The sequence below is a fragment of the Pteropus vampyrus genome, unplaced genomic scaffold (genome assembly GCF_000151845.1).
Source record: "Pteropus vampyrus isolate Shadow unplaced genomic scaffold, Pvam_2.0 Scaffold133, whole genome shotgun sequence".
Classification (NCBI taxonomy): Eukaryota; Metazoa; Chordata; class Mammalia; order Chiroptera; family Pteropodidae; genus Pteropus; species Pteropus vampyrus.
In genome coordinates this window covers 3,841,748-3,869,714 of record NW_011888914.1, presented here as the reverse complement: position 1 = coordinate 3,869,714, position 27,967 = coordinate 3,841,748, and the positions used below count along the sequence as shown (strand labels likewise).

The window sequence follows — 27,967 nt, the reverse complement described above, 5'->3', positions numbered from 1 at the left end:
CTGAAAAAAGACATCTCAGTTTTTTCTTTTAAGGCTGCAGAAAAATACATTTATTTTAAAAAGGGGAGGGGGAGTAAGATCAAAACTGAATATATCTATGTAAATGCATAGAAAAAATAGTATCTAAAAGGACAACCAAAAGGTAGAGAGGAAGAATGAAGAGATATCTTCATTTTTTTTCCTCTATTAATTCTAAATGTTATCATTTTTATTTCACAAAGAAAACTGATCTTTAAGTCATTTCTGTACACTTTTAAAATAATGATAGATGGACGGACAGAGACAGCTAGACAGATAGATAATGAGGAGAAATTCTAAGAATACCAAAAATGCCAGTAGTAAGGTGAAAGTTGAGGGATTATAAGTTGTTTCTCTAATTTTCAAATTTTCTTTAATGTAAGCATGTTACTTTTATAAGTAAAAAATATATTTTGTAATTTTACTATTTACTAATTGTGATTTTAAAAGAAGAAAAAACTACCAAAGTGGTACTTAACGCTTTAGAATTTTTTTTTCATAACTCTGCCTTTGGAAGTATAAGCACAAATATTCTTAAAAATCACTATCTCCTCATTATCAATTAGAAATCAAACCTAACTGCCTGTTCCAAAAAGAGAGAAGTAAAGATTTCTGCTTTGGGTAATGACAGACTAGTTTATTTAGACCAATTTTGCAGCCATGAGAAGACACTGGAGAATTAGAAGGGAGAAAGACTTGAAGGACCAAGAACTCAGAGGTAAAGAAAGCCACGATGTGAGCTAGACATCTACTATAGCTTTTCTCCTCCAGGATTTTCCTACAAAGGCATTGTTTCAAAAATCGTAACAGAGAAGCTAAGAAGCTGAACAGAGCTTTCAGAAATGTCACAGGAATGATGGAACAAAAACTGGAGTTCCAGGTCACCAAAAAGAAGGGATCTTGTTTAATTCTCCAAGTTTTCAGTTATAATCACCTAAGGGCTACACTCTAGGAATTAGAGTAAACCAAAACACAGTCCAGCTCCCCAAAACTAAAGCCTAGCTTCTAAATAGTGCAATCCTTGACTGAGTTACGATGTTCAACTCCTAGTCCTACACAGAAGCAAAACTAAATCTCCAAAGGAAAATAACATGATGCAGAATTTCAAATTATTTCCACAATTTTTCATACATAATGTCTAGTAAGCAGAAATACCTAAGCATGAAAAAAAAAAAACCCTGCAATTGACCAGAAATCAAAAGGACATGAGAAGAAAAAATAAAATACAGAGGAGATTCACATATTAGTTATCTGACACAGCCTGTAAAATAACTGGGATTAATAAATTAAAAAACCTAAATGACAAGATGAAGAATTTCAACAAAGAACTGAAAATGATTTCAAAACTCAAATGTAAATTCCAAAAGTGAAAGTAAAATAATTCAAATTAAGTACTCGATGGATGAATTTAACAGTAGCTTAGACAAAGAAAAAATTAATAACCTGAAAAATAGGTCACAAGAAAATATCCAGATTGAAAAATGAAACAAAAGTTTGGTAAAAACATAAAAGAATATAAGAGCATAAGAAGCATTTAAAAAGAGACAGACAGACTATTGGGTAAGTCCCAGAAAGAGAAGAGAGGAAAAAAATGAATCTGAACAACATTTGAAGAGATTAATAGCCAAGAATTATCTAAAACTAATCTTCTAAAAATCCAATCATAAATTCTAGAATCATTATAAATAGAAAGCAGGATAAAGATAAAGAAAACCACAAGTAGAAACATAACAAAACAGTTGAAAATCAGTAACAAAAAGATAATACCTTCAAAGAAGCAACATCTCAACAGAAATGGATTATGGAGTGATATCTTCAAAGTGACAACACAGAATTCTATACCAAGTACAAACATTCTTCAAAACGACAGCAAAAATAAATAAATAAATAGACAGATAAATAAATAAATGTGTTTTCGCACAAATAAATACTGAGACTATGTATCACAGCAGACCCACTGCTGTGATATATAGAAAATACTGAAGAGCTCTTCGGTCAGAAGGAAAACTATCCAAATGGAACCACAAAAATACATGAAAAAATAAAAAGCACCAGAATAAATAAATACATGAGTATAGCTAATGAATATTAATTAACGACAAAATAATAATGGTGATGATGATGTCTTATGGGATTTTAAAATGTGACAGAATTCATATACACAAAACCAAAAAGGCAGGCAGAGATAAATGGAATCAAAAGTTCTAAGATTCTTACATTGTCTAAAAAGTAGCAAAAGGATCTTTGGAAACATGATGGAGTGAGAGACATCCCCAGATCTCTCCCCTTGAAACAACGATAAGATGAACATCTAAAACTCAACAAAAAACACCCAAACTGCACAAAAGCACATCTGACCATGAGATTTGCGCATAAGAGCTACCACGGGTCAGAACCCCGGGTATCAGGCGTTGGGCTGGGACAAATAAAGAAACTGCCCCTCGCACCCACTGGAGCTACCTGTAGGAGGAGGGGGATAGGAGAAGGAGTGACAAAGTTCACTGAACAGCCCTGCCTGGGAAAACTGTGAGCTCCCCATGGCCGGCCGGCAGCAGGGCCTAGTCATCAGAGCAGAAGGCAGAGAATCGGGAGGGCAGAAAATCAACAGTTAATTTTGACCCGCCTCAGTTGCAAAACCCAAGGCTGAGCCTCAGCTCCCAAATCCCAACCCAGAGGGCCCCTCCCCGCATACCCTCCAAGACTGTGGAGCCCCAGGGGAATCTGAGCAAACGCTACAGAAACTATTGCTAAAACTGACAGGAACTGAAACAGAGATTAGCAAGCGTGATTAAATATGTATCAGATTATAAAAAGGGATTTTTAAGGCTTTATATAAAGCAGAGATCCAAGAGGCTTAGATGCCACCTACTAGAAACCAAAAGAAAAGCACCTTCTTTGCAACAGGCTGAAGACCTTTATATATCTTCTTACTGGAAAAAGGCAGAACGCACTTCCATTAATGCCCAGGTAGAGAAATAGTCCATTAAACACCATGAAAAACAGAGTGAAGAAAAGGAACAGGGCTAGAAAGCACTTTCAGACTTAAAGTAAACAAGAATTTCCTATATCTAAGGAATGAGCTGGAGCCTGGAATTCAAGAAGTCAACAGAACACCCAATTATCTCAACCCAAAAAGGCCTTCACCAAGACACATTGAATTAAAATTATCAAAAATCAACGACAAAGACAGAATTCTCAGGGCAGCCGAGGAAAAGAAAACGGTAATTTCTAAAGAAAAATCCATCAGATTATCATCGGACTTCTGAGCACAGACCTTATAAGCCAGAAAGGAATGGAACTAAATTTATAAACTATTAAGTGAAAGGAACTCCCAGCCTAGAATAATGTATCCAGCTAAGCTCTCCTTTAGATATGAAGGAGAAATCAATACCATTCGAGACATACAAAAACTGAAGGAACTCTCCACTACAAGGCATGCACTACAGGAAATACTGAAAGGGGTCAGCTCACCTAAAAAAAAAAAAAAAAAAAAAAAAAAAAAAAAAAACATAATTAGCAGTAAAGTGACTATCAGGCAAATAGAAACAGAGGAGTGTAACCCTTATTAAGGGCAGGGCATTATAGCTTAAATAATAAGAAATGAATTGTTATAATAAGATAGTAATGAACGTTCAGCATTCATAGGGACAAACTGAGACAACAATGACTGAAAAGGGGAGGATTCAAAGATCCAAATTCGCAAAGGAGAATGGAGATAAGGCACACACAGAAGAAAATGGACAACTGTATATATATAACTATCCTTCACATATTCATAATGGTAACCACACACCAAGGATTCAGAACTGGAGTATATAACATAAAACAAAAATCAAAGGCAAAACCTACAAAAGCCAACTAAAATAAAGAAAACAGAAATACAAGGACAAGGAAGCAATGGAAACACCGAGCTACCAGAAAGCAAAACATAAAATGGCTATAAGAAGATCTCATGTTTCAATTATCACCCTAAATATAAATAGACTGAACTCACTGATAAAAAGGCACAGAGCTGCAGATTGGATCAAAAAACAAAACCCAACCACATGCTGCCTCCAGGAGACACATCTCTGCTCCAAAGACAAATATGGACTCAAAGTGAAAGGATGGAAGATGATATTTCAAGCAAATGGCATTTAGAAAAAAGCGAGAATAGCAGTACTAATATCTGACGAAACAGACTTCAAAATAAAAAAGGTGAAGAAAGATACTGACGGACACTTCATAATGATAAAGAAAATCATAACACATATTAATATCTATGCTCCCAATCAGGGAGCCCCAAAATATGTAAAGCATTAGTAACAGAACTAAAGGGAGAAACAGACGAAAACACCATCGTAGTAGAGGTCCTAAATATCCCACTGTCGGATATGGACAGATCATCCAAACAGAAAATCAATACTGAAATAACATCCTTAAATGACATGTTAGTCCAACTGGACATAATTGACATTTACAGAACCATCCCAAAACAGCTGCTTATACATTATTCTCCAGTGTACATAGAACATTCTCAAGAATCGACCATATACTAGGACACAAGGATAGCCTAAACAAATATAAGAGGGTTGAAATCATACCAACCATATTCTCTTCATAATGCTTTAAAACTAGAGATCAACTGCAAAAAGAAATCAGGAAGAACCACAAACACATGGAGACTAAACAACATGCTACTGAAGAATAACTGGGTCAGTGAAGAAATAAAAAGAAAGATCAAGAGATACATAGAAACGAATGATAATGATAGTACAACATATCAAAACTTCTGGGACATGGCAAAAGTGGTCATAAGAGGAAAGTTCATAACATTACAGGCCTATCTCCAAAAACAAGAATGAACCCAAATAAACAACATAATGCTTCATCTTAAAAAACTAGAAAAGGAAGAACAAATGAAGCCTAAAGTCAGCAGAAAGAAAGAAAGAGTCAAAATTAAAGCAGAAATAAATGAAATTGAAAACAAAAGAACAATAGGAAAAATAAATGCAACAAAGAGCTGGTTCTTTGAGAAGGTTAATAAAATTGACAGACACCTGGCTAGACTCACTAAAGAAAAAAGAGAAAGGACACAAATAAACAAAATGAGGGATGAAAGGGGAAATTATGACTGATGTCGCAGAAATACAAAGGACCATACAAGAATGCTATGAAAAAGTATATAACACAAAATTTAATAACCTAGAAGAAATAAACCAGTACTTAGAAAAATACTGTCTTCCTAGACTGAATCAAGAAGAACTGGACTCTAAATAGACTGATCTATTTAGATCTAAATAGACTGATCAGCAGTATGGAAATTGAAACAATCATCAAAAACCTACCAAAAAGTAAAAGTCCAGGACCAGATGGCTTCACCAGTGAATTCTACCTAACATTAAAGGAGATTTAATGCCTATTCTCCTCAAACTCTTCCAAATAATCGAAGAGGAGGCAATACTTCCAAACTCATTTTATGAGGCCAATATTACTCTGCCACCAAAACCTGGTAAAAATAACACAACAAAAGAAAACTGCAGACCAATATTTCTCATGAACACAGATGCAAAAATCCTAAATAAGATACTAGCAAACTGAATACAGCAACATATTAAAAAGATTATACACCACAATCAAGTTGGCTTCATCCAGGGGCACAAAGATGGTTCAACATATGCAAATCGATTAATGTGACGCAACACATAAACAAATTAAAAAATAAGAATCATATGATCATATCAATAGATGCAGAAAAAGCCTTCGACAAGATACAGCATCCATTTATGATCAAAACACTTAACAAAATTGGTATAGGAAAAAAAGTGCCTTAACATAATAAAGGCCATATGTGATAAAGCCTCAGCCAACATTATACTTAATGGTGAAAAACTAAAAACCTTCCCTCTAAGAGCAGAACAAGGCAAGGCTGTTCACTATCGCCACTCTTATTCAATATAACATTGGAGGTCCTAGCGAGTGCAATTAGGTAAGAGAAAGATATAAAAAGCATCCAAATAGGAAACGAAGAAGTCAAACAGTCACTATTTGAGGATGACAAGATTCTATATATAGAAAACTCTAAAGACTACACAAGAACACTACAAATATAGTAAAGTCTCTGGATACAATATTGATGTTCAACAATCCATAGTGATCCTAAACTCTAATAATGAAGTGTCAGAAAAAGAAATGGAAAAAATAATTCCTTTTGTAATTGCAACAAAAAGAATAAAACACATCTAGGAACAGAACTGAGAGTCCAGAAGTAAACCCATATTTATATGGGCAAATAATTTTCAACAAAAAAGCCAAAAGCATACAGTGGAGAAAGGAAAGCCTCTTCAATAAAAGGTGCTGGGAAAACTGGAAAGCCACCTGCAAAAAAATGAAACTAGACTATCACTACACACCAAAATTTACTCAAAATGGATAAAGGACCTGAATATAAGGCCTGAAACAACAAAATGCATAGAAGAAAATATAGGAACTAAACTCAAGGACCTTGGACTTAAAGTGGATTTTATGAATTTGACCTCAAAAGCAAGGGAAGTAAAAGCAAAAATAAATGAATGGGACTACATCAAACTAAAAAGCTTCTGCTCAGCAAAAGAAACCGTCAACAAGGTCAAGAGACAACCATCCGAATGGGAAAATATATTTGCAAGCAACACCTCCAATAAGGGCCTAATATCCAAAATACACAAAAGACTCATACGACTCAATAACAACAACAAAAAATGATCCAATCAAAAAATGGGCAGAAGACCTGGACAGACACTTCTCCCTAGAGGACATACAAATGGCCAACAAATATATGAAAAGATGCTCAACGTCGCTAGCTATTAGGGAAATGCAAATCAAAACCACAATGAGATACCATCTCACACCTGTTAGAATGGCTATAATCAACAGGACAAGTAATAACAAATATTAGAGAGGACGCGGAGAAAAAGGAACCCTCATATACTGCCGGTGGGACTACAAATTGGTATAGCCACTATGGAAAACAGCATGGAGGTTCCTCAAAAAACTAAGAATAGATCTACCATATGATCCAGCAATCCCTCTATTGGGTATTTACCCCAAAGACTTGAAAACTCTTATCTATAAAGATATTTGCACACCAATATTCATAGCAGCATTATTCACAGTGGCAGGACATGGAAGCAACTGAAGTGTCCTACGATAGATGATTGGCTAAAGAAGCTGTGGTACATATATGCAATGGACTATTACTCAGCCATAAGAAGAGATGAAATACCGCCATTTGCGACAACATGGATGGAATTCGAGATAATCATGCTAAGTGAAATAATCCAGACAGAAAAAGTTGAAAATCACATATCACTTATATGTGGGATATAAACCTAAAAGCAACAAATGAGCAGGACAAACAAACAGAGACTCGTGGACATGGACTACAGACTAATGGTTACCAGAATGTAGAGCGTGGGGGAGGAGGAGAAAGGTAGACAGGGGGTCAAATATAGGGGTATAGGGGGAAGGTGAAGTGGGTAAAAGAGATCAAATATATGGCAGCTGAAGGAAACTGGACTTTGGGTGGTAAATACACAATGTAATATACAGATGTGAAATTATACTGTACACCTAAAAATTACATAATTGTATTAACCAATGTTACCCAATAAGCTTAAAAAGTGGCAAAAGTACAAATATACCAGACTTTAACAAATCAAAGATGCATACTGAAATCTTAGGTAACCACTAAAATAAATGGTAAAGAAATGTATAACAAGCAAGCAATGGATAGGATAGGAGTGATAGAATAAAAAAAAAAAACTATTGAGCATAAAGGAGACAAGAATGGAAAATAAAAAGGAACACACTACAAGTAAGAAAAACAAACAAAAATACAGTAAGACAATAAGTTTAAATCTAAAATAAATAAAACATTAAAATAAATGTACATGGACTAAATACTCCAATAAGGCAAAAACTGTTGGCTGGATAAATAAAACCCAACATGATCCTTATAAAAAACATAACTTAAATAAAGGATAAAGATTGAAAGTAAAAGGATAAAAAAATATTCCATACAAACACTATCCAAAAAACACTTGTACAATCATATCAGATTTTACAATGCTAAAATTTAAGACACTGTTAAAGATAAAATAATCTTTATACATATTTGTATAAACCAAATAATATCACCCCAAAAGATACAAAGCAAACCTGACATAACTAGCAAGGAGAAACAGGTAAATCCACAATCATAGTAGGGAATTACTAAAATATTCCTCTTGCTAACTGACAAAACAGTAAAAATTAAGTTTAAGATTTTAGTTTGTGTTATTTTCCCTTAAAAAAAAAATGCCCATCTTGGCTATTTTTCTCTTAATGCTGCTTGAGCTCATTTGCAACTATAGGATTTGATGGTACTTGATTTTATAAAATAAAAGTCATCTTTAAGATCCTTTCTACTGGTAAAAACTAAAACAAAACCTGCAAACTTTACCCCATTTTGCAAGATAATAACTATTTTAAACTCTTACACATTGAAATACTATTCAAAAAGCATAATTCAAAAACACATTAAATGCATGCTCATGATTGTTATTCTTAAAAAATATCCCTTACAAAATGTATCCCTTATAGAAAATATTCCTTACAAAAATGATATCATAAGAGGGTAATCATCTATATGATCATCTATATGTTGTTAAACTATTAGACTTTCTTCAGAATGTGATTCCTACTTTTCTAGGTATGTGATACAGTAATTTCTTATATCTAAATCCAGGAAATAATGAGTTAGATTGAAAAAATAGTAAGTTATTTTTGAAACTATTTGTTTCAAAGCAATTTACATTTTTCAGTGGCCTTACAGTTTTGAAGTCTGAAATGTGTAAATACATATTAAAACAAATGTTTTTCAAACAAGACTTGTTTTTTCAAGCCCAAAATAACGATTACACAATTTACATAAAACAAGGCATTTTCTTGCCTGTGAATCACTGTCTACTAATAAATGTTGTGATGTTTACTGCATAACCATGATTCCCACATGCCTTAATTATTACCTTCATTAACACTTAATTACCTCCACACTTTCCCTAACTTTCCCTTTTGGTCTATACCATATACTTGTTACGTATAAGTACAATCAGTACTTTTCTTCTCAACATCTCTCCTATCCCCTCAAGAAAAGGAGATTAAGTCCTAATGTTTTCAGTTAAGACTTTTATTCTAGAACAATAAATATGGGAGTTGGCCATAGAAGTAAGTCTCTTCTTGGTTCAACTTTACAGAAAATATGAAAATACCAGCCACAGGAAAGAGAATTTATACGTAAAGTTATTTTAACTGTCACAATTTTCAAAAGCATTAGTAAAATTTTCACTAGATATTTAATTGGAATCTCACAATACTTTACAAAGAAATAATAAATTCTCAATCAAATGTCTAAGAGTTCTTTGGTTTACCTAAGAAACAAAAAGAGGATAGATTTATATAACTGAAACTTTTCTTGCAGAAAAGGAAAAGACTCATGGTTATCAAGAATCTTTAGAAGTAGCCATAATAAAATAACCTCAAAAAAACTAGTAAAACAAACAGTAAAATGAAGAGTCAAAATTCCATTTTCATAAATCTCAATAAACCTGCTGAAGAAAAAAAGGTAAAGATTATAATATTTTTAAACATTACCAGTTTTAACCGTTCTTTTCTCCTTTTGCCAAAGGAGGCACTTGACCCAGGTTCTGATTCCTTTTTGCCATCCTCATCCTCATCTTCATCTTCCTCATCCTCATAACACCAATCTGGCAACAGAGGTGGGGGTGGTGCTTCTTCTATGTCACCATAGCGACGAAAAAGTTCCTTCAAATAATCACCTTTATAAATTCCTGGTGGTCTGGCTTGAGCAAAAGTAGCAACTGCTGCTTCAATACTATGGAAAACAAACACCATGCAATTTCCTCACAACTCTCCATTTATGCAGACTTATCAAAACTCACTCATTATATTTAATGTACCATAGAAGTTTAATAGATTTATATAACCACAGTCCCAATCTTAAGGCATTCAATTTACTAAGGGACAAATTCATTTTGACTCAATTTTAACAAAAGTACATTGAAAATTCCTAGAGGTAAATTGCAATGAGTGTATAGGAGAGACCTGGGTAGAGTCAGTGGAGAATTTAAATAAATCTTTGAAGGTGGAGGTCTGACTCTAAGGGAAAATATCAAAGAAATGTGAATAGCAATTTAAATAAAGTAAAAAGCATTCTGATTTTTCAGGAACTTTCAACAGACTCAGGCAATAAGAGCAGAAGTCATTAGAGAAGGGCTAAGAATAGTCTCAGTCTGACACAGGACTCAGGGGTTATTGTGTAGAACATCTGAAAGGCCAGAAAAGCTGAGCTAGAAGTGCATGCAGTGCATGCAGAAGGGAACTACTGAGGGTGCATGACCAGGAAAATAAAATATACCACAAGATGTGTACCTCGGCTGATTATATTCAGAGAAGGACCTACTATGTAAAAGGCTTTGCAAATAATGACCTTCAATCAGTAAATGAGGAAATCCAGTTAGTAATATCTCATTCTCTCAGGAATTTTGAGTGAGGTTCTAATGTCTCAGGATCTAAAAAGGCACTCCATAAATAACAGGTGCTCAATAAAGACATGCTGATTAGTTTAAATAAAATAACTCTGTCCCCAAAATATCTTTTCCATATCGCATTATAAGTTTTTCCTATTACTCAACAGCTATAAGAAGGTACTATTAAAAATGAAAACAACAACAATAATTTCCAATGGTAAATACTAACACAGAATATTGGGAGAACTTGTCTCTGATAATTCTGTAAGATGTGGAAAAAGAAAATACATAGTACGTGGGATCCATAAGCACTCAACTAAAGTGCTGCTTTGTGCAAAAACACCAAGTATGGAATAGTATTCTAAAGATAAACCAAATCTAAAATGAAAACAAATTCAAATTATATTAATCATGACTTCACCAGAAATTTGGCAATATAAAGTGCTAAAACTAAAAAGTCAATAAAAAATTTTATCAATTACTAAATGTCTTCTTCCATTATAACATAGAAACAAATACCTCCAATCCATTTTCTCCACCAAAAAGGCACATATGAGGAAACCAGTGCGATTGAAACCATGGGTACAATGAACACCTAGAAAACAAAGTAGTTTTGGTTTAAAATTAATAAATCACTTTAGAGGCCACATTTTACTTTAAAATTTCAACTTGCACTCAAAACATTTCATTTTATAAAATAACTACATTTTAAAAAACTGAAACTTCTTATAATACTATTAGTAACTTATCAGTTTAAGTTGTTTAACATCTAATTTATAGCATTAGCTGTAAGTTTAAATGTAATATATACTGATTTATTAGTTACAAATTATCTGTAAGATCTAAACATTTCTCTTAAAACTACAAGATTCCAAGCATATTAAATAAGGAGGTATTTTCATCAAATATATAACTCAAAGGACACACACACGTACAACAAGACACTTGACTGGATACAGAAAATAATTGACTAACTGATGGATACACAGTACAATAAAAATAAAACTACTTTGAAGTTCTCTAGAAACCAACTGACTATATCTTTACATTAGCTTACACTCTTTTGAAGTAAACTTTCAGAAGAAAAACCTGCTGAGAAAAAGAAATTTATTTTTCTTAAACCTTTTTTCAGGACATAGTCAAGATCAGTATGGTCCCACCTCTGTATTCTGAAAAGCTGCAAATGAGCTTCATAAATTCCAAACATGATTGCATTTTTAAATCATTTTAACTACTTTGAAAAAGTAATAACAGCTTTATGGATATTACCAACATGAAAATATTACTGCCAGATTAATTCACTCTCCTGCAAACCTCAAAATGAAGGTTCTCTTGTTATCTCTGTTTAATGGTAGGATAGCCTAACATTTAAGACTATATCTTTCTTTTTATTATACCTTTTACAAACTTCGCTGTGTTTATAAAGCATCTTGATAGAGTACAACCAAAATCAAATATACAAATAAACTAAAAGTTAGAATTGTAAAACGTCCAGAAGAAAACACAAGAGAAAATCCTAGCAACCTTAGTGTACGAAAAGATTCTTAAACATGAAATAAAAGGAAATATCGATAAACCAGACTACTTCAAAATAGTAAATGTTTGCTCTTTGAAAGATGTCATAAAGAAACTAAAAACACCAGCCACAGAAAATATCCACAATACATGTACCTGACGAAGGACTTGTATCCAGAATATATAAAGAACTCTTACAACTCAATAAGACAAACAACCCAATTTTTAAAAAACTATTCAAAAGATTTGAACAGACTCATTACAAAAGAATGTATGCAGATGGTTATGAAGTACATGAAAAGATGATCAACATCGTTAATTAACTGAAAAATGCAAATTAAAACCACAATGACATTCTACTACACAATAATTAGAACTAAAATCAATAAGACTGACCATCTCAAACGTGAGTGACGATGTAAAAGAACTGGAAATCTCATACACTGCTGGTAGAAATGTAAACGGCACAATCACTTTGGAAAAGTTGGTCAGCTTCTTAAATAGTTAAAGCTATAACAAATTACCAAATGATCCAGACATTCTAATCCTAGTTATTTACCCAAGAAAAATAAAAACATGTGCTTCAAAGACTCACATATAATAATGAATGTCCACTGCAACTTTATTCGTAATGGCCAAGCCTCCCAAATGTCAATCATCAGTGAAAGGATAAACATGTTGTATATCCATGCAATGAATATTACTCAGCCATAAAAGAAAAAGGAACGTTTGTACACTGTTGGTGCAAATGTAAACTGGTTCAACCATTATGAAAAACATGAATTTTCCTCAAAAAATTAAAATAGATCTACCATATAATCAAGCTATTCCACTTCTAGGTATACATCCAAAGCAAATAAAAACAGGACATCAAAGAGTTATATAAACTCCCATGTTTACTGCAGCATTATTCACAATAGCCGAGATATAGAAAACCTAAGTGCCCACCAATGGATGTATAAAGATGTGGACATCCTGCCACCTACGACAACACAGATAGATCTTGACCACATTATGCTAAGTGAGATAAATCAAACAGCAAAAGTTTTGTATATCATTTATATGTGGAATCTAAAAAAGCCAAACTTGTAAAATGGCTTTAATAACACATTTCAAATGTTAATGTTCATCAATACAGCCTTGTTTTCAGCAACTGATTTTGCTAAAAATATCATAAGTGGGATACATTTTTTAAAGTATACCAATAAAATATCATGTTCATCTCATTTATGTAATAGGGTAAGATTTCTTTCAAAAGAAAGTTTTTGCTCCTCAAAAAAAAAAGCATCTTAGAGTTACTATTAATTGAACTAAATCACCTATTTTTACACTCATTATAAATAAAATGATCATTAATATTTAGAAAAAAAAACATAGTCAATGAACAACACTCAATTGGATAGACTAGCATGATAAGAAAGTAATGCCAAATGCAGTTGGAGACAATGAGAGGGTCAAAATCCTAAAGAAACTTGTGCATCGTACTAAAGAGATTATAAAAGCATAGACGATATTAAAGAATTTTAAGCATGGCATAAAATTATCAGGTTCCAGAAAATCCACTCCAGTGGCAGCTAAACAGAAGATATAAAGGACACAACAATGAAAGCAAGAAAACTAGTGAGGAAGTCATCCCAGTAACTTATGTGCAAGATAAGAGTCTGGGTGACAAGGGTCATGGTGATGGTAATAATGAGGAGAGGCAAACTGAAGAGACATTTAAGGAAGAATCTGTAATATGAGGGGCAAGTGACTGACAACAATGAGAGAAAAGATTTAAAAGGAGTCTAGTTTCTGACTTCGGCAGTGGTGCCACTAACTGAGCAGTGGTACCACTTACAAGGACAGGAAGTACAGTTTACATCAGTCTTATGGGCAAGGCAATGAGTTGGACATGCTCAGTTTAAGGTTCTTATGGGACTTATGAGTATTTGGAAATAATGGTAAAGTGTTTCACAGAGCCATCTGGCTGGAGTTGCAGATTCAAAAATAATCAGTTACACAGTCAATTATGGAAGGGGTCTGTGACGGGTAAGATTTCCAGTAATGGGTATATAAAATAAAAAAAATTAAGGATGAAAACTGAGGAAAACCAACCTTTCAAGAATAAGTGGTAGGGGTAGGGGACCATAAACAAAAACTAAGATTGAACTGTCATGGGGTCAAGAAAACAAAGAGAACATGGGGTCATGTACACTAAGAAAAGTGGAAATTTCAAGACATGAGTGTACAATTGTTTAAATGTCACATAATGATTAGAATTGAAAGTCATAATGTGATTAAGAGTTCAGAGAAAAAACTCCAGATTGCAATGAAGTAAATGGGAATAAAATGGATTCAAGTATTGATCTTTCGAAAAGTCGGCTAGAAAAGCAAAGAGGAAATATGAAACAGAAAAAAAGGTGGGGTTCTGTTGGGGTGTATAGTTTAATATAAGAAGCTTAACTATGTTTACAGTTAAATCACAAAGGCTGACAATTAATAGAGAATAAGGATATAACTGAAATGAAGTTTCTGAAGAGATAAAAAAAAAAATAGAAATCAGCCTTGAACAGGAAAAGACCCATCTTATATATCCATGGCTATCATGAAACTATAAATGTAACCATGAAACTATAAACTCCATCATTTCCACTGCTTTGTAAGAAAAGGGATCTCGAAAAAGTTACACAAAAATGTTTGCTGTAAACAGACTTTTTTATTCAAAATGTATCATAATCGAACATGGAAATTACTTTTCTACTTTATATTTTAGACCAATTTAAGTAACAAATATTCTAACTTTAGATGTTTCTCACCTACACCACTGCTGTTTTGTATCTAATTTTTACTCTAAAAAGATTAACTATTTTTTATGAATAGAAAATGTAAGAATAATTGCCAATTAAATGATTAAGTCATGTGACAATACAGTGTGAGAAATTATACCATTATACTATTGCTCTTTTAATATTGTTATATAAATACATAAACTTTTAGTCTTGCTGACAAAGCTCTATAAAAAAATTTAGAAGATCATGTATTTAACGTAAAAAAATCCATTAAGTATACTACAAGCTTAGTCTGATACGTCTTCAACATTTTTTTTAAGTTTTTAGTTTTCCCCAGTTTATTATGAAAATGGGTCCATCTAGTGGCAAGAAAAGCACGGTTTATAACTAAAGATTAGCTCACTATTAACTATTTCAATCAAGTCAACTCATTTAAATTTGTCTTCATTTTCTAGGTAAGTTAATATGACAAATTTATACAGCACTTCAAAAAATATTAACACAATCAACTTAAGGAAAAACTGTAGTTCTTTTAAAATCAAATGAAGAGAATAAATAATCTCCCTCAACAAAAGGAGAGAAAGATGAACTATAATTATAGGTATAGATATAGATATAGATATAGATATAGATATAGATATAGATATAGATATAGATATAGATATACACACACACACACACACACACACACCCTGGATATTTAAGTATAAATTAGAAAAAGGTGACTTATAAAGGGTAGCAGCAACATATTAAATTAAGCCTTATTTCAACATACATAATTTCCTTTCTATCTCACCAGTTAGATACATTATTTTTTAGGATCAAAAACTTATCTGATCAATCTAAATCACTGGTTTTCCACTATGAACGATTTTCCTGCCTCCTCAAACACCTGACAAAGTCAGAAAACATTTTTAATTGTCACAATTAGCATCTAGAGATTAGATGCTAGGGAATAGGGATTCTGTTCAACATCTTACAATGTACAAAGTCCCCCAAACTAAAGAATTACTGAGTACAAAATATCGATAGTGCTGAGGTTCAAACTTGGTCTTAATGAGCGACAAAAATAAGAACAGGAAAAAGAAACAATCATTAAGAATTTACGAGGTGCCAAGTTATCTTAAATATTTTTATTTACTCAAAAGAAATACTTTCTACAAAAATAAACATGTGCTACTCATGAAAATACATATTCACAAATCTGTCCTATGTACTTATAACCAGGAACACCTAGTAATTAGAAGCATCAGTAAAGCTATGTATCTATTAGACAGTCTACCATTTACCAAGAAATCAGTTTTTCTTTTAATACAAAACAGATGTCCTCTAGTCCACAAAATTCTTATTCTCAAAACAGTTATTTCTGTCCATGCAAACGAATGCATTGTAACTCCATAATCTCTTGTTCATAATTATAATTACAAAAAGGCTCTAAAAAATTAAAATTTTTGTTAATTCATTTGGGGACAAAACCTGACCTGAACTAATGTGATATTATTTATAGTCTATTTTTCCCACTTAGTATGAATGAATATTCATATGTTTAACTGCAAAAATGTTAATATGTTTAATTATGGAATGTTCTCTAACACCCAGATCATCTCTAAATACTATTTTCCACTAAAAGGATGTCAGGAACCATGCTCCTTAGGGAAATAACTGATTCTAAGTCTGGAAAACATCTCATGCCACAAAACAAGAAAACCATCGAAAACTGGTAAGGTGATAGAAAGTTACAGAAACCAGTTTGAAGGGGCTCCCACTGACCTAGTATGAGGCAATTTGGACATAAGAATAAATACTGACTGCAACTGATTTAAATACATCAACAATATAAAAAATATATAGTTCATACAGACACTTTAAAAAAATGAAATTAATCAATCACCACTAGAGACTACTAAGATGCCAATCCATTATTCTGAAAATTGAGAAATAAAAGGAAAGAATCAAACATTTAACTTGCCCTTCCAGTATAAACTGTATTTCAAGATAACCAAATTGTCTGAGAAGGAATAGTTCCTTATTAAAGAAGAATTTGAGCTAATATATGAGGAAATAAGAGAATCAGAAAAGTCATTTTGCAACCCCTATTGGAATATTGGATCAAGGCAACAATCATCAATGGATACTAAAATCATTAGATAAAGGATAGATGAAGGTGCCAGGCCCCAGGTGCACCAGGCCATAGGTGCCAGCCATGAGCGTGTGGGAGGAGAAGCCACACCTTCAGATGTCCAATTCTTAAGGGGGAACAGCAACATCCGTAGGTCAGGGGTGGGGGAGGAATAAAGAGGGGGAAAAAAAAAAAGATGAAGAACTTTCTAACAGATGAAACAAGTTGACACCACCCAAATACTTACTCGTCTTAGTACCACTACAAGTGAGACAACCAGACATTACATGCTTCCTGATGTGGCGTGAAAGGAACTATACAACATCAACTATGAAGTATTCTTATCTAAAATCCTAAAACTGAATATAATTACTTCCCTACATTTAAGTATCAATTTATAGGACATATAAGAGATAAAGGGGATTCAGAAACACGGGGGAGTGAGAGACGTCCCTAGATCTCTCCCCTTGAAACAACAATAAGCTGAACATCTAAAACTCAACAACAACAAAAAAAACTGCACACCAGCACATCTGAGCGTGGGATCTGCACATAATTGCTACCACAGGTCAGAACTCTGGGTGTCAGGAGGTGGGCTGGGACAAATAAAGAAGCTGCCTCTTGCAGCTGCTGGAGCTCCTTGTAGAAGGAGGGGGAGGGGTGAAGGCACAGCGACTTTCCTGAACGACCTTGCCTGGAAGTGCCCAGGCTTGTACGCAGCTGACCAGAGGGCCCAGTCATCAGGGCAGAAAGCGGAGAAGCGGGGTAGGACTGCAGAGGAACAACAGCTGATTTTTGCTGGCAAAGGTTACAAAACCAAGGCTGAGCCACAGCCCCCAACCCCTGACCCAGAAGGCCCCTCCCCCCATACATTCCATGACTGATCATCGTGGAGCCCCAGGGGAATCGGAGCAAAGGTTACCAAAACTGCTAGGAATCCAAGAGGCTTAGATGCCACCTACTAGAAACCAAAAGAAGAGCATCTTCTTCGCAACAGGCTAAAGAGAGACATTTATTTAATAAACCTTCTTTCTGGAAAAACAACAGAATACACTTCCATTAATGCCCAGGCAGAGAATTAGTCCATTAAACACCATGAACAACCAAGGTGACAAGGCATCTCAGAAAGAAAGAGAAAAATCTCCAGAAAATAAGCTTACAGACAGAAATATGCAAGTTACATGACAGAGACTTCAGGGTGGTGCTTCTGAAAAAACTCAATGAGATCCAAAACAACTCAAATCAACAATTTCAGGAATTGAAAAAACAACTAGATGAATTAAAATTATCAAAAATCAACGACAAAGATAGAATTCTCAAGGCAGCCAGGGAGAAGAAAATGGTAACATATAGAGGAAAACCCATGAGATTATCATTGGACTTCTCAGCACAGACCTTATAAGCCAGAAAGGAATGTAACCAAGTATTTAAACTATTAAGTGAAAGGAACTCCCAGCCTAGAATAATGTGTCCAGCTAAGCTCTCCTTTAGATCTGAAGGAGAAATCAAGATCTGTCCAGACATACAAAAATTGAGGGAATTCTCCACTATGAGGCCAGCACTACAGGAAATACTTAAAGGGGTCAAGCTCACCTAAAACAAAATAAAAAAAAAAAAAAATACATAATTAGCAGTAAAGTGACTATCAGGCAAATAAAAGCAGAAGAGTAAAACCCTTATTAAGGGCAGGGCATTATAGCTTAAATAATAAGAAATGAATTGTTATAACGAGATAGCATACATAGGAATAAACTGAGACAACAATGAATGAAAAAGGGAGGATTGAAAGATCCAAATTCACAAACTCAAGGACCTTGGACTTAAAGTGGATTTTATGAATTTGACCTCAAAAGCAAGGGAAGTAAAAGCAAAAATAAATGAATGGGACTACATCAAACTAAAAAGCTTCTGCTCAGCAAAAGAAACCGTCAACAAGGTCAAGAGACAACCATCCGAATGGGAAAATATATTTGCAAGCAACACCTCCAATAAGGGCCTAATGTCCAAAATACACAAAAGACTCATACGATTCAATAAAAAAAAAAAAAAATGATCCAATCAAAAATGGGCAGAGGACCTGAACAGACACTTCTCCCTAGAGGACATACAAATGGCCAACAAATATATGAAAAGATGCTCAACGTCGCTAGCTATTAGGGAAATGCAAATCAAAACCACAATGAGATACCATCTCCTGTTAGAATAGCTATAATCAACAGGACAAGTAATAACAAACATTGGAGAGGATGCGGAGAAAAAGGAACTCTCATACACTGCCGGTGGGACTGCAAATTGGTACAGCCACTATGGAAAACAGCATGGAAGTTCCTCAAAAAACTAAGAATTGATCTACCATATGATCCAGCAATCCCTCTATTGGGTATTTACCCCAAAGACTTGAAAACTCTTATCTATAAAGATATTTGCACACCAATATTCATAGCGGCATTATTCACAGTGGCAGGACATGGAAGCAACTGAAGTGTCCTACGATAGATGATTGGCTAAAGAAGCTGTGGTACATATATGCAATGGACTATTACTCAGCCATAAGAAGAGATGAAATACCACCACTTGTGACAACATGGATGGAACTCGAGATAATCATGCTAAGTGAAATAATCCAGACAGAAAAAGTTGAAAATCACATATCACTTATATGTAGGATATAAACCTAAAAGCAACAAATGAGCAGGACAAACAAACAGAGACTCATGGACATGGACTACAGACTAGTGGTTACCAGAGGGCTGTAGAATAGTGGTTAGTAGCGGGATGGGGGAGGACGGGGGAGGTAGACGTGGTAAAGGGGTCAAATATGGGTGGGGGGAGGGAGAGGGTGAAGTGGGTAAAGGGGATTAAATGTATAGTAGCTGAAGGAAACTGGACTTTCGGTGGTGAACACACAATAAAATATACAGATGTCAAATGATAATGTACACCTGAAAACTATATGATTGTTAACCAATGTGACCACATAAACTTAATTTAAAAAAAAAAAAAGAGAGATAAAATAACAAGGTGAGTGATACCATTAGCAAGCAATCAGATAAATCCAGAACATGGAATACTTTATAGGATAAATGACCTGGTTTCTCTAACAAACTGATGGCATAAAAATAAAAAAAAATTTTTTTAAAGAATCAGACTTAGGAGACATAATAACAAAATACAGTAAGTGAACATTATGGGATCTGGGTTGGAGACTCTAACTTGAAAAAGACACTTTTTAGGTAACTGAAAAAACTTAAAAATGAACTAGGCTTTGGATGACATTAAAGAATTTTTAATTATTCTGTTTGGTATAACTGCATGGCGGTTACATAATAACCAAATATTCTTATCAGTTAGAGATGTATACTGAAACATTTTAATAAAATGGTCTACCTCTGATTTGCTTTAAAATACTCAAAAAAATTGTTAAGGGGAGGAGAGGAAAGATGAAAAAATAGCAAAATGATAACTACTGAAGCTGGCTAAAGATACATGAAATTTCATTTTACTATTTTTCTTGGTTTTGGTATATTTGAAAACTTCCATAATAAAAAAATTAGGGGGTACTGCTCTCAGGGGAGTTAACATACAGTAAAAATTAAAAACATCTGACCCAAGGGTATCAGATAAGGGATTATGAAGCTGTAGTTCTTCCTGAAGATCAGAAAATGTTTCAGGCTTCTGTGGTAAATGTTTCAAGAACTTTACATTTTCACTAAGCCTACAGCATTATCCCACAACCAGGCTAACTTCATGAATTACCAATTACATCAGCTAATTTAAAAATGATAAAGAGCAGCTCTGAAAATAAATGAGTCTAATTTTTGCCATGTCATAAATGTTATACTGTTGGTCACATGTATGCTTCAGCAAGAATGAAAGCAAGGCTGATGAAAATTCCATCACTGACACTAAAACATAATTAAAATACTCTAAAAGCAGGCCACTTAAACTTGATTTTTACCTCCTTTTGTTTAAAAAGGTGTTATCAGCAATCAGCTCTAAGACCAGTTTCTGTTATTGTATTCAGAATATTACTACAATAAATAATTGCCAAAACAACCTGTGCTCCAAAACTTGGCAGGCCCAAAGCAAATGTTTCCACTTCAAACCAGATAACCAGAATCACTACCTGTGATATAAGACATATATAATAAATATGTGATATATTGTAGCAAAGTTCTATAATTTTTATAACCTGTAAAACACTCAATTTAGAAATTTTCCTATTAGTTCTTTCAAGAATACAAGTGGTCAATTTATAACAAGAGTAAACTTATTTTCCTAAACATGAAAGTGTTAATCTTTCTGAAATCATGCATGTGATTCCAGATATTAAGACTTCTTGACTGCCCTCCTCTAAATTCTACAAGTGTATTTAACATATGCCCCTACAATGGCTTCGCTCAAATAAGAAAACAGTTGTTTTTAATCATTCAAATAAAGGTCTCAGTGCTATTTTAGGCTGTTTATATTCTTCTAGTCTTATACCTAAATGTGTGTGTGTGTGTGTGTGTGTGTGTGTGTGTATCTTTTACATATCTTTTTGTGTGTATATATATACACTTTTCTATCTCGTATTTTTTGTCATATATTCCCATGTTATTGTTCTTCTGTTAAAGAGTACATACTGTACAATATAAATAGCCTGCTTTTACCACATATGTAAGCTTTTATTACAAAGGAAGCTGTGATGAAATTCCTTTCACATAAATCTTTATTTCAATCTCTGACTACTTCCTTAAAATAAATTCTTAGATTTCATCTTGATCAAAGTGTATGAACACTTTCAAGGCTCCTGAGAAATATCACCAAATTGCGCCTCCAGAGAGGCTGTGTCAATTAACACTCAAATTAACAATGTATGAGTGTACCCATTTTATTTAATCCTTCACATGATTTTTTAGAACTTTGCCAATGTGATGGGAGAAAGTAATAATACATATTTTAATTTGTATCGCTTATTAACAAGTGAGAAGAAAATCTTTCACATTTCTCGGCTATTTGTATTTCATCTTTTATAAACTACATTTTCATTGCTTTCTATATTTTTCTACTAAGAAATGCCTCTTTTGCCTACTGGATTATAAAACCTCTTTGTATATGAAAATATTAACTTTTTACCTGTTATATATGCTTCAAATATTTTTCCTAATTTGTCAAATATCTTTTTGCTTTGTTTCTGTTGTGGTTTATAGTACAGAAATTTTTTTCACCTTTATATGCTCAATCTAGAAACCAGCGGAACAAATAATTAAGAGATTTGGACTTTGAGGTCACAAACTGCATTAAAAATCTGGTTTAAACACTTTTTAGATGTGAGAAAATGGGCAAACTACTTAATTTTTCTAAGAGTCAGTTTCTTTCTCTATAAAATGGAGATACTGACACATAACACATAGAGCTGTTAAGAGGATTACATTCATTCGTTCCCTCATTCACTCTTCGTTTCCTACCATGTCTGCCAGGCAAATAATAAGAATTCATTATTATTATCATTAAAAAACATTACATATTAATTTTTGACAGCAGTTCTCAAACTTAAATGTGCATAAAAATCACTCAAGACCCTATTTAAAAAAAAAAGCAAAAACCTAGATTCCTAGGCTTCATTTCCAGTTTTTGATTATGTAAGTTCAGGATAAGGCCGTAAAACACATTCTTAATAAGCATTATCAGGTAAGCAGTCCAGGAATACTCCAAAAAGAAATACTGTTCAAGGATTCTGCCTTTGGCAATAGACGGAATATCCTTCCTCACACCAGAATTAAGTAAATACTGACCTGTATTTTCTCCTATTATCCTTATGGGTTCTTTTAAAAATATTTAACCCATCTAAAATATATTTTATTATATTGTGGCTAATATATTTTATTATATAGTGGCTGTCTCTCAACACCATTTGTTGAATAATCACCCTTCCCCCTCTGATTCGAAAAGATCTCCTCTACCACCAAGAAACTCTTAGTTTCCACTGTTCTACCACATGTTTTAATAACTGGTAAGGAAAATTCCCTCATTACTTTTGCTTTTCAAAATTTTCTTGCTCGTAATCTTGCCTATTTGATTTGCCAATTTTTTTCTGTGCTCAATAAATATTTATTGACTTAATAGAGGCAGTGGAATTTACGAATAGAAATTAACTTCATAATAATTCTCCCAAAGTCTCGCTGGGATTTTGCTTGGAATTACATTTAAAAACTGAAATTAATTAGAAACAAATAATGTCTCTCCGTTTCTTCAGGTCTTTTAATATGCAAGTATATTTTCTTTATAAAGACCACTTAGTAATTATATTCTTTGTTTTATATTTCCATTATAGACAACTCAGATTGCTTAGGATCTGATCTAAGTTCTAACCTCTACTAGCTTGTGCAAGATAATGAGATAATGTATGTAAAATGTGCAGTACTGAGAGAAAATGTTCGATGAATGTTAGCCAATATTAGTAATGATAAAATTAATGACACCATTCTCTATATTTTCTAACTAGTTACTGCTTATTTGCAGGAAAGTTGCTGGTATTTTCTTATTTATCTATGACCAAAAATATCCCCTGAACTTTCTTATTATTCTTAACATTTTTTTAGTTAATTCTCTGGATGAGAATACTAGCTGCTTAAAATTTTAAAAAATAGCAAAAAAAAAAAAAAAGGCATTGACAACACAAAAAAAAAAATTTTTTTAATATTACCAACAAAAATTAAAAGGCAAATGAATTGGAAAATTTTCCAATAGTACATATAAGTAATTTATGGCATCTACCTATCAGTAAAAAAATCATTCAATAAGCTGTACTGAAACAAATGATTGGTTATAATTAAAAACATTTAAATTGGATTCTCAATTCAAACCATATGCCAATATAAATACCAGAGAGAACAAAAAAAATCAAAGCTCAAAATCGAACCTTAAAAATTCCAGACCACTCTTAGCAGCACTATTTATAATAGCCAAAAAAAAAAAAAAAACCTGAAACTAAAATGTCGTTTTAAGTAAACGTCATTTTTTTTTAATTTACTTATTTATTATTTATTGCCTGCCTTCCCCAACCTGCCACCCCCACTCCCAATCACACTAGAATATAAACTCTAGAAGAGCAGAGACTTTTTTTGTTTCCTGCACTGATATATTCCAAGATCGTTTACCTGGCAAAGAGGAACAATCAGTAAATATCTGCTGAAAGAACTGTTCATCAACAGAATAGATAAGCTGTAGTATATTCAGACGATGGAATACTACACAGTAGCAAAAATGAACATCAGTTACATATACCATCGTAGATCACTCTCAGATAATGAGCAAAAAAAGTTTCAGAATAACACATATGGTATACAATGCAAAATTATAAAAAATAAATATGAAGTGTTTAAGGTAGTTTCCCAATAGTACACCCGAAGATAGGCAATTAGGGCTATATCTTGAAAAATATAAAAACTACAAAAATACATTTATTTTATAGTTCACAAAAGTTAATCTATTATTTCAATAAACATTTCTTGGTGGTTACTTAAAAAAGGGAAGGGAAAAAAAAACCTCCATATCAACTCACTTGCAAAGAAGAGAATGGAAATCCAATCCCAAAGTAAAATAGTCACAGGGGTAAAGGAAAGTCAAACATACCTATAAGTTCAGGTGGGTTTCTTTCATTAAATCGCTCACACAGACGAATAAATGTCTCTGTATTCTCAGCTGTAGGGCACTCGCCATGTCTAGTAATATGAAAAAAAAAATTTTAAAGAAGAGATTACAAATTTCAGCAGAAGGTTTCAATATTAAAGAATCTTAATATATGACTTACCCTTTACACTGAAGTTTTATATATTTGATTCCTTCTTTTTCTATGTCATTTCTGTCATAGAACCTTGAAGTATTTGTCAGATCCACCAGCAAGCCCATTTTAACCTTAAAAAAAAAAAAAAGGTCAGATTTACTAGTAACTGAACTTGTTCCAAAACAAGTTGACTAAATGACAATACTCCAGTTCATCCGGTTCATCCATCTACACTGAAGGAGATTTTATGTTCACTCTGTCAATGAACTATTAACAACGTAAGGACCACTTATCCAAGTCTTATTCAAGGAACTAGAATTTAGAAGGCACTAACTGAATGAAATAAATTAACTCCCCCAAAAATAAAGGCACAAAAACATAAGCAAAACAGACTCCACTTCAACATCATAAAAGTCTACCTAAAAAAGCAAACACTGATATAGTTTTCTGCATGTCATTACCCCTATGATTTATTAGACAAGAGGCTAGAGCAGGGATAGCATCTATCTGAACTACACCCTACCTGAGCTCCAGGCACACATCAATCCAGCATTCCAAGCAACCATCAGTACATCATATGTTAGGCAGTTAAATTCTAAAGCAAGTATACAGGGTAAAAAGTGTATACGGTGAAAATTCCCTTGTAAATTCTTTAAATAATCAATAAATAACAGTATGCATGGCATATTTGTGCATCTCACTGAAGACTTACTCCTAACTCTCAGCCAGTTTTTCTTCCTGCATTGGAACAAAAATCATTTTCTTCTGTCAAGTGCTAACTGACGTAATTGGCTTGTGTTTAGGGGCTATGTGGTTTGAAAAATCTTTAACAACTAGAATCACATTCAGCCTGGCAAGACAGTCTTGCCCAGAAATGCACACCTGAACTGAGCCAAAAAATTAAATAAATAAAAGTTAACCATACATCTTCCGCCTCATTCTAACAATTTAGAAAGTATAGATTATTTCTCTTGCCATATTTCAAATATGGAGTTGTTATTTTTCTCTCTTTTGTTGTTTTTGCATTTTTGAGTACCTATTGTTATTTTTCTCTCTTTTGTTGTTTTTGCATTTTTCAGTACCTATTGTTGGATTTGCCTAAATGAGAATAGTCTACATAATGATTCAATTCCATTGTTACAGGGGGGGAAAATGACAAAAACATTTAAATTTCACACATAATAAAACAGACAAAATTGTGTGCTTTAAAATATAACTAGCTGCCATAATGTGCTCTACTGATTTTTCCAGATTCCTTAGCTCTTGTGTAGATGAGAGACATGTCTACGAATCAGGTTAGCTCTTACTTTCAGGAAATGTACTTTTACATTCTGATGGTATTTTCTATAATTTGCCACCCCGGACCTACTTCTTTACCCACAGCTTCTGCAGTGATCTTAATTCCTTCAGAGGTATACATTACCAAATACAAAGATTCAGATACTATATTACAACTTCTCAATGAGTTAGAATTAGAACCCATGTTGTTTATCTCCAGGTTCAAAATGAGAAGTGAATGTAAAGTAAATCTCTAACCATGAAGCAAAGATAATAATAGTATTACCTCACAGAGTTGTTTATGATGTTTAAATGAAGTCCTTACTCTGTGTCAAGCACTATTCTACATGCTTTACATGCACTAATTTTATTTATAGATAAGGAAACTGAAACATGAAGAGACTGTGTAACTTGCCCACAAAGCTGTAAGTGACAAACTGGAATTCAAACCCAGTCTGTCTGGTTTCTAAGTCCAAGTTCTTAGCATACTGCCTAAGAAATATTTAATGGTTTATATATGTTAACTATGACTTTCAATGCAATTATTGATAACAAAAATAAAAATTTTAGGTTTATGAGCTAAAATAAAAGATATAAAGAAAAGACTCAAAACTACACCAAGAAAAGGGATGAGTAAAAGGTTTTCAAAACCTAAGTGGTAAGAGGAGCCTTGCACATAATGAGCACTAATATTTGTTGTATGTACTAATATATAGCATACCAAGAGTATAAAATAGAAGAGTAACAAAGATTGGTGTTATGAGTTGAATTATGTCCTAACTTCCTATGAATATGACCTTATTTGGAAATAGGGTTACAGAGTCTTTGCAACTGTAATCAAGTTAAAATGAAGTCATACTGGATTAGGGTACCCTTTTAAGAGAAAAATTTGGACACAGATACGCACAGGAAGAATATCAACAAGGGAGAGAGAACTGATGGAAGTGCAAGCCATGGAATGCCAAGATTGTTGGCAATCACGAGAAGCTAGGAGAAAAGAATGAAAAACATTCTCCCTTCAGGCCTCCAGAAAGAACCAACCTCACCAACACCTTGATTTGGAACTTACAGCCTCCGGAACTGTGAGAGAATAAAGGTCTGTTGTTTTAAGCCACCCAGTTTGTGGTAACTTGTTACAGCAGCCCTGGGAAACTAATACAATCAGTATTATGTCAGAATAACAAAAAAAAATTACAAAGTTTCATTTAGGAAAATAATCTGGCACATTCTTATAAAATTAACCATGCACTCAGAAATCATATTCTTGGCTATTTATCCCAGAAAAATGAAAACACGTTCACACAAACACCTGTACATGAACATTCACGGCAGCTTTGTTCCCAATACCCCACAACTGGAAACAACTCAAAATGGCTAAAAGGTTATTTAATCATTCAGCAGAAGAATGGTTAAATTCTAACACATCCATACAACTGAATATTATTCAGCAATAAAAAGGAACAAACTTTCTGTTGATACATGCAACAATTTAGATAGACCTCAAGGGCACTGTGCTTAGTGAAAAAAAAAAGCCAATCCCAAAAGGTCATATACTGTTTTATTCCATTTACATAAAATTTTCAAAATGACCAAACTACGGAGATGGAGGACAATTAGCAGCTGCCTGAGGGAAAGGGGCTGGGAAGAGGGTCTGACTATAAAGGGGTAGTATGAGGGAGTTCCTTTGTGGAGACGGAATAGTTCTATGACTACCACCACAAACCTGTACATTGAATCAAACTGCAAAGAACCATGCACACATACACACAAATAAATGCATTTAAAAACTGGTAAAAACTAAATAAGTTCTACAATCTAGTCAACAGTTCTGAACCAATGTCAATTTCCTGCTTCTGATATTGTACTGCAGTTATATAAAATGTCACCACTGGGAAAAAACTGGGTGGAGGGTCATAGAACTCTGTATACAATTTTTGCAATATTTCAAAAC

General features: G+C 33.4%; 1 protein-coding gene across 2 annotated transcripts in view; it reads right to left on the bottom strand.

The window, feature by feature from the left end:
- The window catches only part of RNGTT (RNA guanylyltransferase and 5'-phosphatase), a 235,563-nt gene that overhangs the window by 202,238 nt on the left and 5,358 nt on the right, over positions 1 to 27,967 (bottom strand). For both annotated transcript variants that reach the window (XM_011367370.2, XM_011367371.2), the window contains exons 3-6: positions 24,766 to 24,869; positions 24,588 to 24,676; positions 11,085 to 11,160; positions 9,670 to 9,910 (exon numbers count right to left, since the gene is read on the bottom strand). In XM_011367370.2, coding sequence (XP_011365672.1) covers positions 9,670 to 9,910; positions 11,085 to 11,160; positions 24,588 to 24,676; positions 24,766 to 24,869 — 510 coding nt within the window. The remainder of the gene's footprint in view (positions 1 to 9,669; positions 9,911 to 11,084; positions 11,161 to 24,587; positions 24,677 to 24,765; positions 24,870 to 27,967) is intronic.